The sequence below is a fragment of the Saccopteryx bilineata genome, chromosome 7 (genome assembly GCF_036850765.1).
Source record: "Saccopteryx bilineata isolate mSacBil1 chromosome 7, mSacBil1_pri_phased_curated, whole genome shotgun sequence".
In the NCBI taxonomy this organism is placed as follows: Eukaryota; Metazoa; Chordata; class Mammalia; order Chiroptera; family Emballonuridae; genus Saccopteryx; species Saccopteryx bilineata.
In genome coordinates, this window is record NC_089496.1 from 362,142 (window position 1) to 381,938 (window position 19,797).

The window sequence follows — 19,797 nt, forward strand, 5'->3', positions numbered from 1 at the left end:
GCCAAGGCTCCATTGGAGCAAAGTTGGCCAGGGCACTGAGGATGGCTCTGTGGCCTCTGCCTGAGACACTAGAATGGCTCTGATTGCAACAGAGCAACACCCCAGATGGGCAGAGAATCATCCCTTGGTGGGCATGCCGGGTGGATCCCGGTCAGGCGCATGCAGGAGTCTGTCTGACTGCCTCCTGTTTCCAACCTCAGAAAAATACAAAAAATAAAAATAAAAGAGTGAGTCTTAGACAGATGTAACAGAGGGAATCTGGTCATTTTTTAAAATAAAACATTGTTCAGACTTAAATATAAATAAAATTGAAATAATGTAAGTTATTTATTCTTTCTCTGCGGACCAGTACCAAATGGCCCACAGACCGTTATCGGTCTGTGGCCCGGGGGTTGGGGACCACTGCTCTAGACCCTGTGACCCTGCCTCTGCCTCTATTCTGTTCCTCAGTTCACTTTGTTCATTAGAATCCACATATAAGTGAGATCATATGATATATTTCTTTCTCTGCCTCGCTTATTTTACTTAGCATAATAATCTCCAGGTCCGTCCATGCTGTCGCAAAACGTAAGATTTCCTTCTTTTTCACAGTCACGTAGTATTCCATTGTGTATATGGACCATGGCTTTTTAATCCACTCGTCCACTGATGGACACTTGGCTATTTCCAGATCTTGGCCTTTGTAAACAATGCTGCCATAAACATGGGGGTGCATATCTTCTTTTGAATCAGTGATTTGGTATTCTTAGGATATATTCCTAAAAGTGGCATAACTGGGTCAAAAGGCAGTTTCATTTCTAATTTTTTGAGGAAACACCATACTGTTTTCCACAGTGGCAGCACCAGTCTGCATTTCCACCAGCAGTGCAGGAGGATTCCCTTTTCTCCACATCCTCGCCAGCATCTATCATGTGTTGTTTTGTTAATGAGTGCCATTCTGACAGGTGTAAGGTGGTATCTCATTGTGGTTTTAATTTGCATTTCTCTGATGATTAGTGACCTTGAACATTTTTTCATATGCCTACTGGCCATCTGTATGTCCTCTTTTTTTTTTTTTTTTTTTTTACAGGGACAGAGAGAGGGATAGATAGGGACAGATAGACAGGAATGGAGAGAGATGAGAAGCATCAATCATCAGTTTTTCTTTTTTTTTTCTTTTTTTAATTCATTTTAGAGAGGAGAGAGAAAGAGACAGAGAGGGAGAGAGAGAGAGAGAGAGAAGGTGGGGAGGAGCTGAAAGCATCAACTCCCATATGTGCCTTGACCAGGCAAGCCCAGGGTTTTGAACCGGCAACCTCAGCATTTCCAGGTCGACGCTTTATCCACTGCACCACCACAGGTCAGGCAATCATCAGTTTTTCGTTGGGACACATTAGTTGTTCATTGATTGCTTTCTCATATGTGCCTTGACTGCGGGCCCTCAGCAGACTGAGTAACTCCTTGCTCGAGCCAGCAACCTTGGGTCCAAGCTGGTGAGCTTTTGCTCAAACCAGATGAGCCTGCGCTCAAGCTGGCTACCTCGGGGTCTCGAACCTGGGTCCTCTGCGTGCCAGTCCGACAGTCTATCCACTGCACCACCACCTGGTCAGGCTGTATGTCCTCTTTGGAGAAGTGTCTATTCACTTCTCTTGCCCATTTTTAATTGGATTGTTTACTGTCCTGATGTTGAGTTTTACAAATTCTTTATAAATTTTGGTTATTAACCCCTTATCAGACATGTTAGCAAATATGTTCTTCCATTGTGTGGGTTGTCTTTTTATTTTGTTTGTGGTGTCTTTTACTGTGCAAAACTTTTTTAGTTTGACATAGTCCCATTTGCTTATTTAGACCTTTATTTTGCTTACCCATGGAGATAAATTGGCAAAAATATTACTATGAGAGATATCAGAGTTTACTGTCTATGTTTTCTTCCACAATATTTATGGTTTCTTGACTTACTTTTAAGTCTTTTATCCATTTTGAGTTTATTTTTGTGAATGGTGTAAGTTAGTGGTCTAGTTTCATTTTTTTGCATGCACCTGTCCAATTTTTCCCAGCACCATTTATTAGAGAGTCTGTGTTTACTCTACTGTATACTCTTACTTCCATTGTCCAATATCAATTGACCATAAAGGCATGGGTTTATTTCTGGGTTCTCTGTTCTGTTCCATTGATCTGTATGCCTGTTCTTATGCCAGTACCAAGCTATTTTGATTAGAATGGCCTTGTAGTATAACTTGATATCAGGAAGTGTGATACCTCCCGCTTTATTCTTTATTTTCAAGATTGCTGAGGCTATTCATGTTCTTTTTTGGTTTCATATGAATTTTTGGAATACTTGTTCTATATCTTTGAAGTATGCCAATGGTATTTTAATAGCAATTGCATTGAATTTATAGATTGCTTTGAGTAATATAGACATTTAATGATGTTTCTTCTTCCTATCCATGAACACGGTACATGCTTCTACTTGCTTGGTTTATATCTTCCTTGATTTCTTTTTTCAGTGTCTTATTTTTTTAGTACAAGTCTTTTACATCCTTGGTTAAATTTACTCCTAGGTACTATATTTTTGTTGTTGTTGCAATAGTGAAGGGGTTGTTTCCTTAATTTCTCTCTCAGACCGTCTATTGTTGATGTATAAAAATGCCACTGATTTCTGAATATTTTTATATCCTGCTACCTTGCTGAATTTATTTATTGGGTCTAGTAGTTTTTTGACTGAGACTTTAGGGTTTTCTATGTACAGTATCATGTCATCAGCAAAAAATGATAGTTTTACTTCTTTTCCAATTTGGATGCCTTTTATTTCTTCTTCTTGTCTGATTGCTATGACTAGGACTTTCAGAACTAGACTGAATAAGGGGAGTGAAAAGGGGCACCCCTAACTTGTTCCTGATCTTAAAGGGATTGCTTTTAATTTTTGCCTATTGAGTATGATGTTGAATGTGGGTTTGTCATAGATGGCCTTTATCATGTTGAGGTATGTTCCCTGTATTCTCACTTTGCTGAGAGTTTTGATCATAAATGGATGCTGGATTTTATGAAATGCTTTTTCTGCATCTATTGATATAATCATGTAATTTTTATCCTTTTTGTTTATTTATTTATATGATGAGTCACATTGATTGATTTGCAAATATTGTACCAGCCTTGCCACCCCAAAATAAATCCCACTTGATCATGATGTATTTATTGCTGGATCTGGTTTGCTAATATTTTGTTGAGATTTTTAGCATCTGTGTTCATCAGGGATATTGGCATATAGTTTTCTTTCTTTGTAGTGTCTTTACCTGGTTTTGGAATGAGGTTAATGCTTGCCTTATAAAGGGCTTGTAAGTCCCTCCTCTTGAATTTTTTGAAATAGCTTGAGAAGTATAGGTGTTAGTTTTTATTGGAATTTTAGGTACGTTGCCTGTGAAGCCATCTGGTCAATGACTTTTGTTTGCTGGGAATTTTTTGATAACTGTTTCAATTTCACTTGTTGTAATCTGTTTCAGTTTTCTGATTCTTCCATATTGAGTTTTGGAAGATTGTTTCTAGGAATTTACCCATTTCGCATAGGTTGTCCACTTTTTTGATATACAGATCTTCATAGTATTTTCTTATAATCTTTTGCATTTCTGTGGTGTAAGTTGTTACTTCTCCACTTTCATTACTAATTTTATTTATTTGAGTCCTCTCTTTTTTTCTTGGTGAGTCTGGTTAAAGGTTCATTAATCTTGTTTACCTTTTCAAAGAACCAGGTCCTGGTTTCATTGATCATCTGTATTGTTTTTTTAGCCTTTATGTCATTTATTTCTGCTCTGATCTTTATTATTTTATTCCTTCTACTTCCTCTGGGCTTTGTTGTTCTCTTTCTAGTTTTTTTGATGCAGGGTTAACTTGTTTATTTGAGCTTTTTCTTCTTAAGGTATGCCTGTAATGCTATGAACTTCCCTCTCAGGACTGCTTTTGCTATGTCCCATAAATTTTGGGTTGTTATATGTTCATTTTCATATGTTTCAAAGAAATTTTTTATTTCTTCCTTGATCTCATAATTAACCCATTAGTTATTTAATAACATGCTATTTAGCCTGCAAGTGTTTGAATGTTTTTCAGTTTTTCTATTGTAGTTGATTTCTAGTTTCATGCCATTGTGATCAGAGAAGACACTTGATATGATTTCAATCTTCTTAAATTTATTGAGACTTATTTTGTGTTGTAACAAGTGGTCTATCCTAGAGAATGTACCACGAGCACTTGAAAAGAATGTATATTCTGCTTTGGGGTAAAATGTTCTGAAGATATTAATTAAAATGTTGTTGATCTAATGTGTCATTTAAGGCTGCTGTTTCTTTGTTAATTTTCTGTCTGGAGGATCTATCCATTGATGTTAGTAGGGTATTAAAAATCCCCTACAGTGACATCAGAGAAATGGTGGCATGAGAGATACTCTCGATCTCTCCCTTTGAAATTTTAACAAATTCTGCAACTATACAAAGAGAAAAAACCCAGATGAACCTGAAATATACATACAGCAGATAGACAAAGGTATGATTCCTAAAGAGGGTGGTCCAAAGATAGAATCTGCTTACAGAAGAAAAAAAAATGCCAGAGGATTGTCTTTCTCTTTCCTCACGGACCTGAGGGACGGAGGCACTGTGGGCACAGGCTTTGTCTCGGAGTCGGAGCTAGGAGAAGAGGAGAGTCTGGGGGGAAGGAGCTGAGATATGGGCAGTGACCAAGAATGGGCAGCAGAGCAGTTTCCTGGCATCTGCCACACCCAGGATTGCTGGCACTGGGTGCACACAAAGCCCATGGTGTGCTCCCCAGAACTGTGTGGAATAGCTTGTGGAGATTGGCCCTTGGGGCAATGGGGCATGCTTGATCTGCTGACAGAGTTTAACCTTATGACACCAGACACGCTTGACCTGGGATCTGTGCTCCACCTGCTCCAAAGCTTGGACACTGGCTTGCCAGGGGGAGTTTAACATGTGTGTGCAGGATGCCCCTGATCTGCGATCTCTGTTGCAACTGCTCCTGAAGCTCCGACCCCGGCTCTGCCCAGGGCTGCGCTTTGAGTGCTTAGAGTGGTATTGGAGGAGGGACTGGACTGTGTCACCCCAGCTTCCTGGTCCTGCATTACTCCCCTTGCTGTGCGAACAGTGGTGGTGGCGGACCCCCCTCAACTAGGTCTCCAGCCTTCTCTCTTCTGTGAGAGGTAGGTGTGCCCAGGCGCTTGATCCTCTGCTCTGTTGAAATGTGGGGGAGGGCCTCTGAGAACCCTTGGTCAGCCAATGCTAGAGCCATAAAATTTCAAAAACCTAACAACAAGCCTCTCCTGCCAACACGATGGCTCTACCTGCATTATTACAACAGCAACACTTCAGCAGAACTCCGCCCAAGAATATCAAAGAGGCAAATCTTGTAGTTCAGTGCCTCCTACCATTAAAAGGAACAATTTTCTCTTGTTGGGGTTATTAACAGTACCACTCACCAATGGCATCAAGAAAAAAGAAATCAAGTATGGATACACAAGACAGAGACGTAGCTCAGATAGACGATGAAAAATCTCCAGGAAAAAAATATCAGTTACTTGGAGACTTTGGACCTTAATGACAGAGAATTCAAAATTGAAGTTTTAAAAATAATAAGATAAAATAAAACACTGAAAGGCAATTTAGTGAGCTCAAAAAACAACTTAAATGAACAAGAAGAGTACATCACCAAGGAAATTGAAACTATAAAAAAGAACCAAACAGAAATGAAAAACTCAATACACGAACTGAAAAATGAGGTAACAAACTTAGCCAATAGAACTGGCCAGATACAAGAGAGAATCAGTGGCATTGAAGACAGGCAACTAGAGATACTACAGAGAAAAGAGAGAGAGACTCACGAATTTTAAAAAATGAGATAGCTGGCCCTGGCCCGTGGGTTCAGCGGTAGAGCATCCGCCAGACGTGTGGAAGTCCTGGGTTCAATCCCCAGTCAGGGCACACAGGAGAAGCACCCATCTGCTTCTCCACCCTTCCCCCTCTCCTTCTCTGTCTGTCTCTATTACTCCTGCAGCCAAGGCTCCATTGGAGCAAAGTTGGCCCAGACACTGAGGATGGCTCCATGGTTTCCGCCTCAGGCGCTAGAATGGCTCTGGCCTCAGCAGAGCAGCTCCCCAAATGGACAAAGCATCACCCCCTGGTGGGCATGCCGGGTGGATCCCAGTCAGGCACATGCAGTGAGGCTGACTGCCTCACTGCTTCTAACTTCAGAAAAATACAAAAAAAAATAGATTCAAAGGAAAAGGTTGGAAAACAATTCTCTAAGCAAATAATATCCAAAGAAAAGCGGGTTTAACCATACTTGTTTCTGACAATGCTGACTACAAGACAACAAAGGTAGCCAAAGACAAAGATGGACATTTCATAATGATAAAGGGGACATTGTATTAAGAAGACATAACATTTCTCAATATATATGCAGCAAACTAAGGAGCACCAAAATATATAAAACATCTAACTAATCTAAAAGTACAAACTGAAAAAAATGTAATCATACTTGGAGACCTCAACACACCACTGATGACTTTAAATCATACATGCAAACAAAATCAATAAAGAAATATTGGCCTAAAATGAAACACTAGAACAAATGGGCATAATAGACATCTACAGGACATTTCATTCCACATCAGAGTATACATTTTTCTCCAGTGTACATGAAATATACTCAAGAATAGACCATATGCTGGGCCACAAAACTAACATCAACAAATCTGAAATACTGAAATTATACCAAGCATATTCTCTGACCATAAGGCTTTGAAACTAGAATTCAACTGCAAAAAGAAGTAAACACACCCACAAAAATGTGGAAATTAAACAACATACTTCTAATCAATGACTGGGTCAAAGAAGAAATAAAAGATCAAAAGATATATACAGACAAATGAAAATGATAACATGACATATCAGAATCTCTGGGATAATATAATATGTAGCCACCCTGTTTAGAGTGTCCAGTTCCTTGGCAACAACTCCAACTTCCTAAGTGACACACCCTGGTTCCTTGGAGAAATAAGCGGCATTGTCCTGCCAGCTAGCTCCGGAGTGACAATGTTAACTTCTGAATGGGGCTCTCTGGCTTTGCCACCATAGTCTAAAGACACTGACACTTAGCCAACCCTTGAAATCCGGCTTTCTAACTGTCTTGTGTCATCTGTGGCAGTGACTGCAAGTCCCCATCCTTTTGTGTCATCAGCGTGTTGGTCTCTTAAGTCCCCCTCCTTATGTTGTGTTCTCATTCTTCACAGGGTTACACATTTGGCAAAGCCAGAGAGATCCTCACCAAGCGGCTTCGATACATAGTTTTCAGATCCATTCTGAGACAGGTATTTCTAGGGAGGTTTGTGCCCCGGGACATGCACAAGTCCTGGGCCCATGGCTTCAGACAGTGGTTGTGGTCAGGTTACTCAGCAGCTCCTGCTTGCTCATTCCTGGGTCTCATCTCACAGAGAGGCAGAGTGCCACCCAGGGCCAGGCTCAGTGGCCCTGCACTTGTCCACTGTGGGTTGGCGCTGGGGACTGCACAGTCTCCGGACAGATTCACAGTCTCCAGACAGATTCACTGCCATCCTTTGTCTCAGCAGCAGGAGGCAGAGTAGGCAGAAATGATCCTCAGTGTGTATCCCTTATCCCTTTCCTCTCTTTCTTTCCTTCTTTCTCCTGGGACCTCCAAGATACTTGTGTTTCTTCCCAAAAAGAGATATACTCTTTGCCCTTTCTTTCCACAAATCAAAATTCAAATTTGTCCCATGCCCGTTTCTTCACTGCCCAGATCCTTTGCTGGGGCTGGACAGACAGACTGACTCAAGCTGCAATGCTCCTAGCTGATAATGACCTAATTGAACGCCTCTTGCATTTCCGCCTTCAGAACCCTAAAAGACAGATGTGCTGCTTTCCTTGCCAAGGAGCAGGGCAATTCAGGGAATGTAGCCCAAAGCAGCCCAGTTCAAACAAGAAACTTTCTTTAACAATCATGAAAATTATTTTCTGCCATTCACTTGCCAGTGAATACAATGTTGCTCCAAAGTCTGCCCCAGGCAGGCCAGGGGCTTGAACCCTGGCTGAGAAACAGCATTTTGCTGTGGTAGGATTTCTGGATGACACATTTTCCCTGTTGTCTTTGGATCCTCAGTCCTTTCCCACTCCTACCACTTACCACTCAGTGCCACTTAAAAAAAAAAGACATGGTTTGTTGTTTTCTTGTTTTTGACAAAGATAGACTCAGAGAGAGGGTCAAATAAGGACAGACAGACAGGAAGGGAGAGAGATGAGAAGCATCAATTCTTCGTTGCAGCACCTTAATTGTTCATTGATTGCTTTCTCATATGTGCCTTGACCGAGGATGGAGGGGCTACAGCAGAGTGAGTGACCTTGGTCTTCAAGCCAGCAACCATTGGGCTCAATCCAGCGACCATGGGTTCATGTCTATGTTCCCATGTTCAAGCCAGCGGCCCTGCACTCAAGCCAGTAACCTCCGGGTTTTGAACCTGGGTCCTCTGCATCCCAGACACTCTATCCACTGCACCACTGCCTGGTCAGGTGGAAGACGTGATTATCAGAATTGCTAGCTAGTAACCAGCAGAGCTAGGACTGAATCTAATGAGTGACAGGGCACTATGTGATGGAGGGCCCTGTCCTAAGAGTCTCAGTCAAATTTTGATAGCTGAGATTCCTCTGAGGCTCAGGGGTGACCTTGGTCTAGGGGCAAATGCCGCATTACCCCACCAGCCCCAGGCCAACTCCTGTGTTCATTATACTTTGAAAGCTGAGCTGGTTTGTATAATGCCGTCTCCATAAATTATTAAATTCAGTCATCATACATTTAAATGCCTTCTGCTTACAAGGCACAATACTAAGTATTTATATTATAAGGTATTCAAATCTGAATGGAACCTGTCTTCAAGGAAGTTATATTTCAGTGGGGGAGGTACTTAGGGGCTTAACAATTTTTAAAAGCAAATTATAATTCTGGGTTTTTTCCTTAAAATTTTTGGGAAAATGATAGATACTGCTTTATTGCAAATCACCAGTTAAGATAACGTCTTAGGACCATAACTATTTTTGTAGAAGACATACCTCAAACATAAAATTCTTTTACTATTTGATATTTGTGTGTTTAAAAACATAAGTGGTTTTACAAAGAAAATCCTAATTTGAGTGCGAAATTTTAATCTAGATTTCTTTTGTTGGTTTTTAGAACCCAATTTATTTATTTTGTCCTGAACTACAGTTATCTAAACTTGCTAATCAGCTTCTCTATTTGAACATCTAATAAACATTTCATATTTAACATTTTCAAAATTGAACTTTAGACTCCCCCTCCACCATAGGGTTCATTCCTTACTTAGTCTTCCTATTAAGTGACAGCTTCATTCCAACAGTTTGGGCTAAAAACCTTAGAGGCAGCCTTGACCCCTTTCTTTCTGTTCAATGCCATGATAGCCTCCTAACTGGTCTCACTGATTCCATCCTTGTCTCAGTCCAGAAAGTTCACCTCCCAAGAGCCAGAGTCATTCTTCAAAAATGTAAGTTAGAATGTAGCCCTCTGCCCAAAACCTGCTGAAAGCTAGCACTATCTCTCAGGGTAAAAATTTGGAATCTTTTACAGTTGTCTGTAATGTCACATGTGATATGGCCCCCATTACCTCTCAGACCTCATTGCCCAAAGCTTCACCTGTTGTTTGATACATAGTCAATGTATACCCTGACCTCTGTATAAAGGTATGAGAAAGGAAGAAAGGGAGAGATAAATGAGAAAGGAAATCTGTCTAGCGGAAGAAGCAGCTTTTATGAATTCACACCAAGATGCTTTTCATGCTAGTGACAGCCCTTAAGACATTCTTGCTAATGAATGAACAGATAGAGTAGGCCTTTGCCACAGACCCTTTGCACATGCTATTTCTTCCTTCTTTCAGATATTCTCATTCATCTCATCTTTCAGACGTCTTCTCAAATATCTCCTTGAAGAAGCCTTCTCTGTCACCTTCCTAGTCTATAAAGTAACACCTTTCCTCACTTTTTTTCCTTCTTACCTGGCTGTATTTTCTTAATAGCATTATTACCACTGGCCTGGTATATATTTACATATCTGTGGCTTTTATCTCTAGAATTCAGGCTTCATGAAAGCAGCAACTTTGTCCTTTTTTTTTTGTCCACTGTTGTACAGACTAAACACTTAGAAATCATGTTTGGAAAAAAGTAGGCATTCAAAAAATTTTGAGGCCCTGGCCGGTTGGCTCAGCGATAGAGTGTCGGCCTGGCATGCGGGGGACCCGGGATCGATTCCCGGCCAGGGCACACAGGAGAAGCGCCTCCCCTCCTTCCTCTCTGTCTCTCTCTTCCCCTCCCGCAGCCAAGGCTCCATTGGAGCAAAGATGGCCCGGGCACTGGGGATGGCTCCTTGGCCTCTGCCCCAGGCGCTAGAGTGGCTCTGGTCGCCGCAGAGCGACGCCCCGGAGGGGCAGAGCATCGCCCCTGGTGGGTGTGCCGGGTGGATCCCGGTCGGGCGCATGCGGGAGTCTGTCTGACTGTCTCTCCCCGTTTCCAGCTTCAGAAAAATACAAAAAAATTTTTTTTGAAAAATTTATATGTTTGTTAAGTCCCTTTTCTTCTCTCTGAGTGTCAAATCCTGAGTGCTTCATTCAGGGGATATAAATAATAAACAAAAGTGACCTTGTCGTTGTCTCTGGAGCTAAGAGTCTTATAAATAGGGCTTCAAGATAATAAAATCACTTTCTGTGCCACAGGATGTGAGCTGGTTTAATGACCCAAAAAACACCACTGGAGCATTGACAACCAGGCTTGCCAATGACACAGGCCAGGTTAAAGGGGTATGTGCCTCCTTTCCGTGTTTACCTTAATTTGCCATTTTGAATCTCAGCATAAAAGTAATTTCTTGTTACAGGGGTTAGTTTCCATTATTTTAAGTAAATGTTAAATAAACATTTAACCTACACAGTTCATCTTGTACCTTATAGCAAAGATGTTAACTATTTAAACAATACATTCTGTTTAGTGTATATATAACTTACAAGCTTTCTTTCCTTATTTGCTACCTTGTTTATGCTATTAACAATATATAGGTGGAAAGATGCTTATTTAGCAAAGGAAGTATTTATCAGCATATCATGTATGATCAGTCTTGTTTTAATGTTCAGTTAATCAACAAAATTTTAATTGCCTCCAAAAAAAAAAAAAAAAAAGAAAGGAATATGTGTAGTTGCTGTAAGAAAATTTAGGGCACTACACTTCAGAAGGGAGGAAAGAAAACCTTCAAAAAGGTTGAAAGAAATGAATGAGAAACACATTAAAAAATGAAAGCAAGGGTAAAAGAAACAGCATTATCAGTCTATAAAGCTTAAATTTTGGTGCTGTATGAATCTCTTTAATTGACATAACTAGAAACTATTGAACCAGGATGTTTTGATTTCTGAATGAGGTGTCAGTTTCTTCTTCTAAAACTATAAGTGTTTATAGCAAAAATCCACAAGGTGATATCAAATTTGAAAACAAGCATGTAATCTCTGTTGCCTTTTTATTATTATTATTCTTTTATCAAGTGAGAGGAGGGGAGATAGACAGACTCCCACATATACCCTGTCTGGGATCCACCTGGCAACCACCATCTGAATCCCATGCTCTGCCCATCTGGGGCCATGCTCACAATAGCTGTTTTTAGCGCCTGATGTGGAGACTATATGGAGCCATCTTCAGCGCCTGGGCCCAATGCACTTTTAACCAATCCAATTGAGCCATGGCTGTGGGAGGGGAACAGAGAGAGAAGGGGAAGGGGACAGGTGGAGAAGCAGATGATGCTTCTCCGGTGTGCCCTGACCAGGAATCAAACCTAGAACATACATACACCAGGCTGACAATCTACCACTGAGCCAACCAGCCAGGGCTGTCTGCTGTCTTCCTCTCCCTTGAACCTTTTCAATCTTTAACTTTACTCTTTTGCATCATAGTATTATAACAACATTTCTTCTATCTAATATATGGGGCTTCTGCAAGAATAAATTAGGTTATGAAGATATTGGGCTTCTGTAAGAATAGGTTAGCATACAGAGAGTTGTAAAATTGCATTATAAATCTTAGGAGTTGTTTCAATACAAATTTCTTTCCTTAAAGCTAACAAAACAACAGAAATTGAGGTTTAGATCCAATTGTATGGAACCTAGCCGAACATAATTAATGTACACTATTTGAAATAACTTTGGACTTCTAAAGTAGACAGTAACACTCACCTTATAGAGTCTGCATGGCATGTCAGGTCATCAGTAAGTGCTGTGGGAAATAATGGCAAGAGGATATGGGGGTAGGTGCTTGCTACTTGTCAGGGAGGAAGGCTTCAATGATATGTTGATAGATTCAAGAGGTCTGAAGGAAGGAAAGGTGCCAGCCCTGTGGGTACATAGAGAGGAATGTTCTACAGAGAAAAATGAGTAAGTGCTAAGGCCCTGGGGCAGGGGCATTTCTACCACTGTTCCCAAAACAGAAGGAGGATCATGTGGCTGGAATAGTGAGTGAAAGGAAGTCATAATAGTTGAAGTCAGCATTATGTGGAATTGTATAAAAAACCATTGTAAGGTTTTGAATACCAGAGTGACATAATCTGAAACTTTAAAAAAAAATTATTGAATTTATTGAGGCGACACTGGTTAATAAAATTATATAGGGTTCAGGAGAGACCTGAAGATGGCAGTGGAGTAGGCAGACGCACAGACTCCCAGCTCACACCACAGAAGTGGATTATAAACTAATTTATGAACAATCAGCATGAAAAACCAAATCTGGACTACAAGAACAGCTCTCAAAAACCAAGGAGCAAAGAAGAAGCCACAACAAACCTGGTATGGAGCGCCTGAATCTCCCCTGCTTACAAAAATGGGGGGGGGGGGTAAGGCTGGGCTCTCACTTCAAGGAAAAGAGCAGTAAATACTGCTCACAGCCACTTGCCTGGTGACCAGGGAACAAGGTGTGTTGAAAGGGCCCACTTGTCTTCCAAAAAGAAAGGAGAGAGAGAGAGAGAGAGAGAGACAGATGGTGAGGGGGAGAGGAATACAGGTGACAATCTAAAAAGCTGACTCATTCAGTGCTGGAGGCAGCCATAACTGGGGGAGGGGCTGATCCTTCCACAGAGCAAAATATAAAAGTACTTCCAGGTCACAGAGATACAGACATTTCTCCAGCTCCAATCAGCGCAACAAGACACAACTGAAAACAAGAAGTGGGGAGGAGGGGCAGTAACTCAGGTCTCCATGGAGATCTGAGATACACCTCCCCCTACTGAAGCTGAGAAAGCAACCCGCCCCCAGAGAGATTAACTGGCAGAAGAGGACTTCAGAGCCTCAGGTCACACCCACTGTATTCCTGGTTACAGTTTCAAGTAAGCCCCCTGCTGAGATCAGCAAACAAGACAATCACCTGTTAAGAAAACAAACAAACCAAGACTTCAAAGCAGCCCAAATCCGAAAGTGGATTACAAATAATAGCTGATGCCAACCCAAGACCTAGAAATAACACAATTGAAAACTGGAGGCAGACAACACCAAGCCTAGACTCAACCAGCTCTACAAACAAAACACCCAAATAGATAAAATGAGAAGACAGAAAAGTGCAATCCAAATGAAACCACAAGAGAAACATCCAGGAAATGAACTGAGTGATATGGAAATAACCAAACATCCGGATGTGGAGTTCAAAATAATGATTGTAAGAATGCTTAGGGATCTTAGAACAACAATGGATGGTCATTATGAACACCTAAATAAAGAAATAGCAAGTATAAAAAAGGATATTGAAATATTAAAAAAGAATCAGTTGGAGATGACAAATACAATATCAGAAATGAAGACTACAATGGAAGGAATTAAAAACAGAAAGGATATAGCTGAGGATCAAATCAGTGAGTTGGAGGAAAACTGGAATGAAGGCATGAAAGCAGAGAAGAAAAAAGAAAAGAGACTCAAAAAGTCTGAGGAAACTCTTAGAGAGCTCTGTGACAACATGAAGAGAAATAACATCCGCATTATAGGGGTTCCTGAAGAAGAAGAGAAAGAACAAGGGAAAGAGACTTTGTTCAGTCATATCATAGCTGAAAACTTCCCTAAATTAATGCAAGAGAAACTGTCACAAGTTCAAGAAGCACAGAGACCTCCATTAAAGAGAAACCCAAAGAAACCTACACAAGACACATCATAATTAAAATACCAAAGCTAAGTGATAAAGAGAAAATATTAAAAGCTGTGAGAGAAATAAAGGCTATCACCTACAAAGGAGCCCCCATAAGGATGACATCAGACTTCTCAACAGAAACACTTGAGGCCAGAAGGGAATGGCAAAAAATATTCAAAGTAATGCAGAACAAGAACCTACAACCAAGACTACTTTATCCAGCAAGGCTGTCATTTAAAATTGAAGGGGAAATAAAAAGTTTCCCAGACAAAAAAAACTCAAGGAACTCATTACAACCAAACCAATGGTGCAGGAAATGTTAGGGGGCATGGTATAAACAGATCAAAGTGGGAAAAGAATATAGCAAAAAAGGAATACACCTTTAAAGAAGAAAATGGCAATAAACAACTACATATCAATAATAACCTTAAATATAAATGGATTAAATGATTCAATCAAAAGACATAGGGTAGCTGCATGGATAAGAAAACAGGACCCGTACATATGCTGTCTACAAGAGACACACCTTAAAACAGAAGATGCACATAGGCTGAAGGTAAAAGGATGGAAAAAAATATTTCATGCAAATGGAAATGAAAAAAAAAGCTGAGGTAGCGATACTTATATCAGACAAAATGGACTTTAAAACAAAGAATATAGTAAGAGATAAAGAAGGCCATTACATAATGATAAAGGGAACAATCCAACAGGAAGATATAACCGTTGTAAATATCTACGCACCTAAATATATAAAGCAGACTTTGATGGATATAAAGAGCAAGATCAACAACAATACAATAATAGTGGGGCATTTTAATACCCCACTAACCCGGGTTCGATTCCTGGCCAGGGCACACAGGAGAAGTGCCCATTTGCTTCTCCACCCCTCCGCCGCGCTTTCCTCTCTGTCCTTCTCTTCCCCTCCCGCAGCCAAGGCTCCATTGGAGCAAAGATGGCCCGGGCACTGGGGATGGCTCTGTGGCCTCTGCCCCAGGCACTAGAGTGGCTCTGGTCACAACATGGCGACGCCCAGGATGGGCAGAGCATCGCCCCCTGATGGGCAGAGCATCGCCCCATGGTGGGCTTGCCGGGTGGATCCCGGTTGGGCGCATGCGGGAGTTTGTCTGACTGTCTCTCCCTGTTTCCAGCTTCAGAAAAATGAAATATAAATAAATAAATAAATATAGTACCCCACTAACATCACTAGATAGATCCTCAAGAAAGAAAATTAACAAAGAAACAGAAGACTTAAAAAACACACTAGATCAACTTGATTTAATAGATATCTTCAGAACCTTTCACCCTAAAGCAGCAGAATATGCATTCTTTTCAAGTGCTCATGGTACATTCTCTAGGATAGACCACATGATAGGACACAAAAGTGGTCTCAACAAATTTAAAAAGATTGAAATCATATCAAGCACTTTCTCTGATCACAATGGCATGAAACTAGAAATCAACCACAACAGAAAATCTCAAAAATTCTCAAACACATGGAAACTAAATAGCAGGTTGTTTAAATAACGAGTGGATTAAGAATGAGATCAAAGAAGAAATAAAAAAATTTCCTAGAAACGAATGATAATGAGCATACAACAACTCAAAATTTATGGGACACAGCAAAAGCAGTACTGAGAGGGAAGTTCATAGCACTACAGGCACACTTTCAGAAGCTAGAAAAAGCTCAAATAAACAACTTAACCCTACATCTAAAAGAACTAGAAAACAAACAGCAAGGAAAGCCCAAATGTAGTAGAAGGAAGGAAATAATAAAGATCAGAGCAGAAATAAATGACATAGAGGCTAAAGAAACAATACAGAGGATCAATGAAACTAGGAGCTGGTTCTTTGAAAAGGTAAACAAGATTGATGAACCCTTTTTTTTTTTCCTGAAGCTGGAAACGGGGAAGCAGTCAGACAGACTCCCACATGGACCCGACCAGGATCCACCCGGCATGCCCACCAGGGGGCAATGCTCTGCCCATCCGGGGCGTCACTCTGTCATGACCAGAGCCACTCTAGCATCTGGGGCAGAGGCCAAGGAGCCATCCCCAGCGCCTAGGCCATCTTTTGCTCCAATGGAGCCTTGGCTCTGGTAGGGGAAGAGAGAGACAGAGAGGAAGGAGAGGGAGAGGGGTGGAGAGGCAGATGGGTGCCTCTCCTGTGTGCCCTGGCCAGGAATCGAACCCGGGACTTCCGCACGCCAGGCTGACGCTTTACCACTGAGCCAACCAGCCAGGGCCAGATTGATGAACCTTTAACTAGACTCACCAAGAAAAAGAGAGAGAGGACTCAAATAAATAAAATTAGAAATGAGAGGGGAGAAATAACAACTGACACAACAGAAATACAAAATATTGTAAGAAAATACTATGAAGAACTATATGCCAAAAAGCTACACAACCTAGATGAAATGCACAAATTCCCTGAAACATACAGTCTTCCAAAAATCAATCTGGAAGAATCAGAAAACCTAAACAGAAAACCTAAACCTAACATTTGATTACACCAAATGATATCGAAACAGTTATCAAGAAACTCCCAACAAAGAAAGGTCCGGGGCCCGATGGCTTCACAAGTGAATTCTACCAAATATTCAAAGAAGAAATAACTCCTATCCTCCTCAAGCTATTTCAAAAAATTCAAGAGGAAGGAAGACTTCCAAACTCCTTTTATGAAGCGAGTATAATTTTGATTCCAAAACCAGGCAAAGACAACACAAAGAAAGAAAATTATAGGCCAATATCCCTGATGAATATAGATGCTAAAATCCTCAACAAAATATTAGCAAACCGGATTCAGCAATATATGGAAAAAATCATACACCATGATCAAGTGGGATTTATTCTGGGGAGGCAAGGCTGGTACAATATTTGCAAATCAATCAATGTGATTCATCACATAAACAAAAGGAAGGAGAAAAACCACATGATAATTTCAATAGACACAGAAAAAGCATTTGATAAAATCCAGCACCCATTCATGATCAAAACTCTCAACAAAGTGGGAATAAAAGGAACATACCTCAACATGATAAAAGCCATCTATGACAAACCCATAGCCGACATCATACTCAATGGGCAAAAATTAAAAGCAATCCCCTTAAGATCAGGAACAAGGCAGGGGTGCCCCCTTTCACCACTCTTATTCAACATAGTCCTGGAAGTTCTAGCCATAGCAATCAGATGAGAAGAAGAAATAAAAGGCCATTCAAGTTGGAAAAAAAGAAGTAAAGCTATCATTATTTGCAGATGATATGATATTGTATATAGAAAACCCTAAAGTCTCAGTCAAAAAAACTACTGGACCTGATAAATGAATTCAGCAAAGTGGCAGGATATAAAATTAATACTCAGAAATCAGAGGCATTTTTATACACCAACAATGAACAGTCAGAAAGAGAAATTAAGGAAACAATCTCCTTCACTATTACAACCAAAAAAATAAGGTACCTAGTAGTAAATTTAACCAAAGAGATTAAAGACTTGTACTTGGAAAATTATAAAACATTGATAAAAGAAATCAGGGAAGATACAAACAAGTGGAAGCATATACCATGCTCATGGTTAGGAAGAATAAACATCATAAAAATGTCTATATTACCCAAAGCAATTTATAAATTCAATGCAATACCAATTAAAATACCAATGACATACTTTAAAGATATAGATCATATATTCCAAAAATTTATATGGAACCAAAAGAGAACACGAATAGCCTCAGCAATCTTAAAAAAGAAGAATAAAGGGGGAGGTATCACATTTCCTGATATCAAGTTATACTACAAGACCATTGTACTCAAAACAGCGTGGTGCTGGTATAAGAACAGGCACATAGATCAATGCAACAGAACGGAAAACCCAGAAATAAACCCACAGTTTTATGGACAACTGATATTTGACAAAGGAGGTAAGGGTATACAATGGAGTAAAGACAGCCTCTTCAACAAATGGTGTTGGGAAAATTGGACAGCTACCTGCAGAAAAATGAAACTAGACCACCAACTTAAACCATTCACAAAAATAAACTCAAAATGGATAAAAGACTTAAATGTAAGGCATGAAACCATAAGCATCTTTAAAGAAAACAGGCAGTAAGCTCTCAGACATCTCTCGCAGCGATATATTTGCTGATTTATCTCCACAAGCAAGGAAAATAAAAAACAGGATAAACAAATGGGACTATATCAAACTAAAAAGCTTTTGCACAGCCAAAGACAATAAGAACAGAATAAAAAGACAAACTACACAATAGAAGAACATATTTGACAATACGTCAGATAAGGGGTTAATAACCAAAATTTATAAAGAACTTGTAAATCTCAACACCATTAAGACAAACAGTCCACATCTATTTGTAATAACCTAGACATGTTTTCTTTGAATATATGTACCCTGATTTATTAATGTCATCCCATTACCATTAATAAAAATTTATTTTTTTTAAAAAAAAAGACAAACAGTCCAATCCAAAAATGGGCAAAAGAAATGAATAGACACTTCTCCAAAGAGGACATACAGATGGCCAATAGGTATATGAAAAAATGCTCAACATCACTAATCATTAGAGAAATGCAAATTAAAACCACAATGAGATATCATCTCACACCAGTCAGAATGGCGCTCATCAACAAAACAACCCAGAATAAGTGCTGGCGAAGATGTGGAGAAAGGGAACCCTCCTGCATTGCTGGTGGGAATGCAGACTGATGCAGCCTCTGTGGAAAACGGTATGGAGATTCCTCAAAAAATTAAAAATTAAACTGCCTTTTGACCCAGCTATACCACTGTTAGGAATATACCCCAAGGACACCATAGAACAGTTCCAGAAGGAGAAATGCACCTCCATGTTTATAGCAGCATTGTTCACAATAGCAATGATCTGGAAACAGCCCAAGTGTCTGTCAGAGGACGAGTGGATTAAAAAGCTTTAGTACATATATACTATGGAATACTACTCAGCCATAAGAAATGATGACATAGGATCATTTACAATAACATGGATGGACCTTGATAACATTATACGGAGTGAAATAAGTAAATCAGAAAGAACTAAGAAGTATATGAATCCATACATAGATGGGACATAAAAATGAGACTCAAGAGACATGGACAAGAATGTGATGGTAACAGAGGGTGGGGTGGAGGGGTGGGGAGGGGGCGAGGAAGTAAAGGGAGGGGGTGGGGGGAGGGATGGGGCTCAAAGAAAACCAGATAGGTGACAGAAGACAATTTGACTTTGGGTGAGGGGTATGCAGCATTATCAGATGTCAAAATAATCTGGAGATGTTTTCTCGGGTCATATGTACCCTGATTTATCAATGTCACTGCATTAAAATTAATAAAAATAAGATAAATTATATAGGGTTCAGGTACACAATTCTACTATACGTCATTGTATATTGCATTGTGTGTTCATGACTCAACTGTTTCTCCATCACTATCTATCCCCCTCTACCCTCCTCCACCTCCACCCTTTCACCTTTCCCTCCTGCAGTCCTCACACAGTTGTCTGTGTTTATCAGGGTTTTTTCTTCACTTTATCCCTTCATTATTTTCCCCGAGGCCCTGCACCCCCATCCCCTCTGACAGCTGTCAGTCTG

General features: G+C 40.2%; 2 protein-coding genes across 2 annotated transcripts in view; both read left to right on the forward strand.

Annotated features, from left to right (window-relative positions):
* LOC136310688 (ATP-dependent translocase ABCB1-like) overlaps window positions 1-19,797 on the forward strand; it is a 147,040-nt gene that overhangs the window by 97,509 nt on the left and 29,734 nt on the right. The window contains 2 exon segments of the mRNA XM_066239531.1: window positions 7,271-7,348; window positions 10,769-10,852. Coding sequence (XP_066095628.1) covers window positions 7,271-7,348; window positions 10,769-10,852 — 162 coding nt within the window.
* ABCB4 (ATP binding cassette subfamily B member 4) overlaps window positions 1-19,797 on the forward strand; it is a 237,629-nt gene that overhangs the window by 13,080 nt on the left and 204,752 nt on the right. The window lies entirely within an intron of this gene.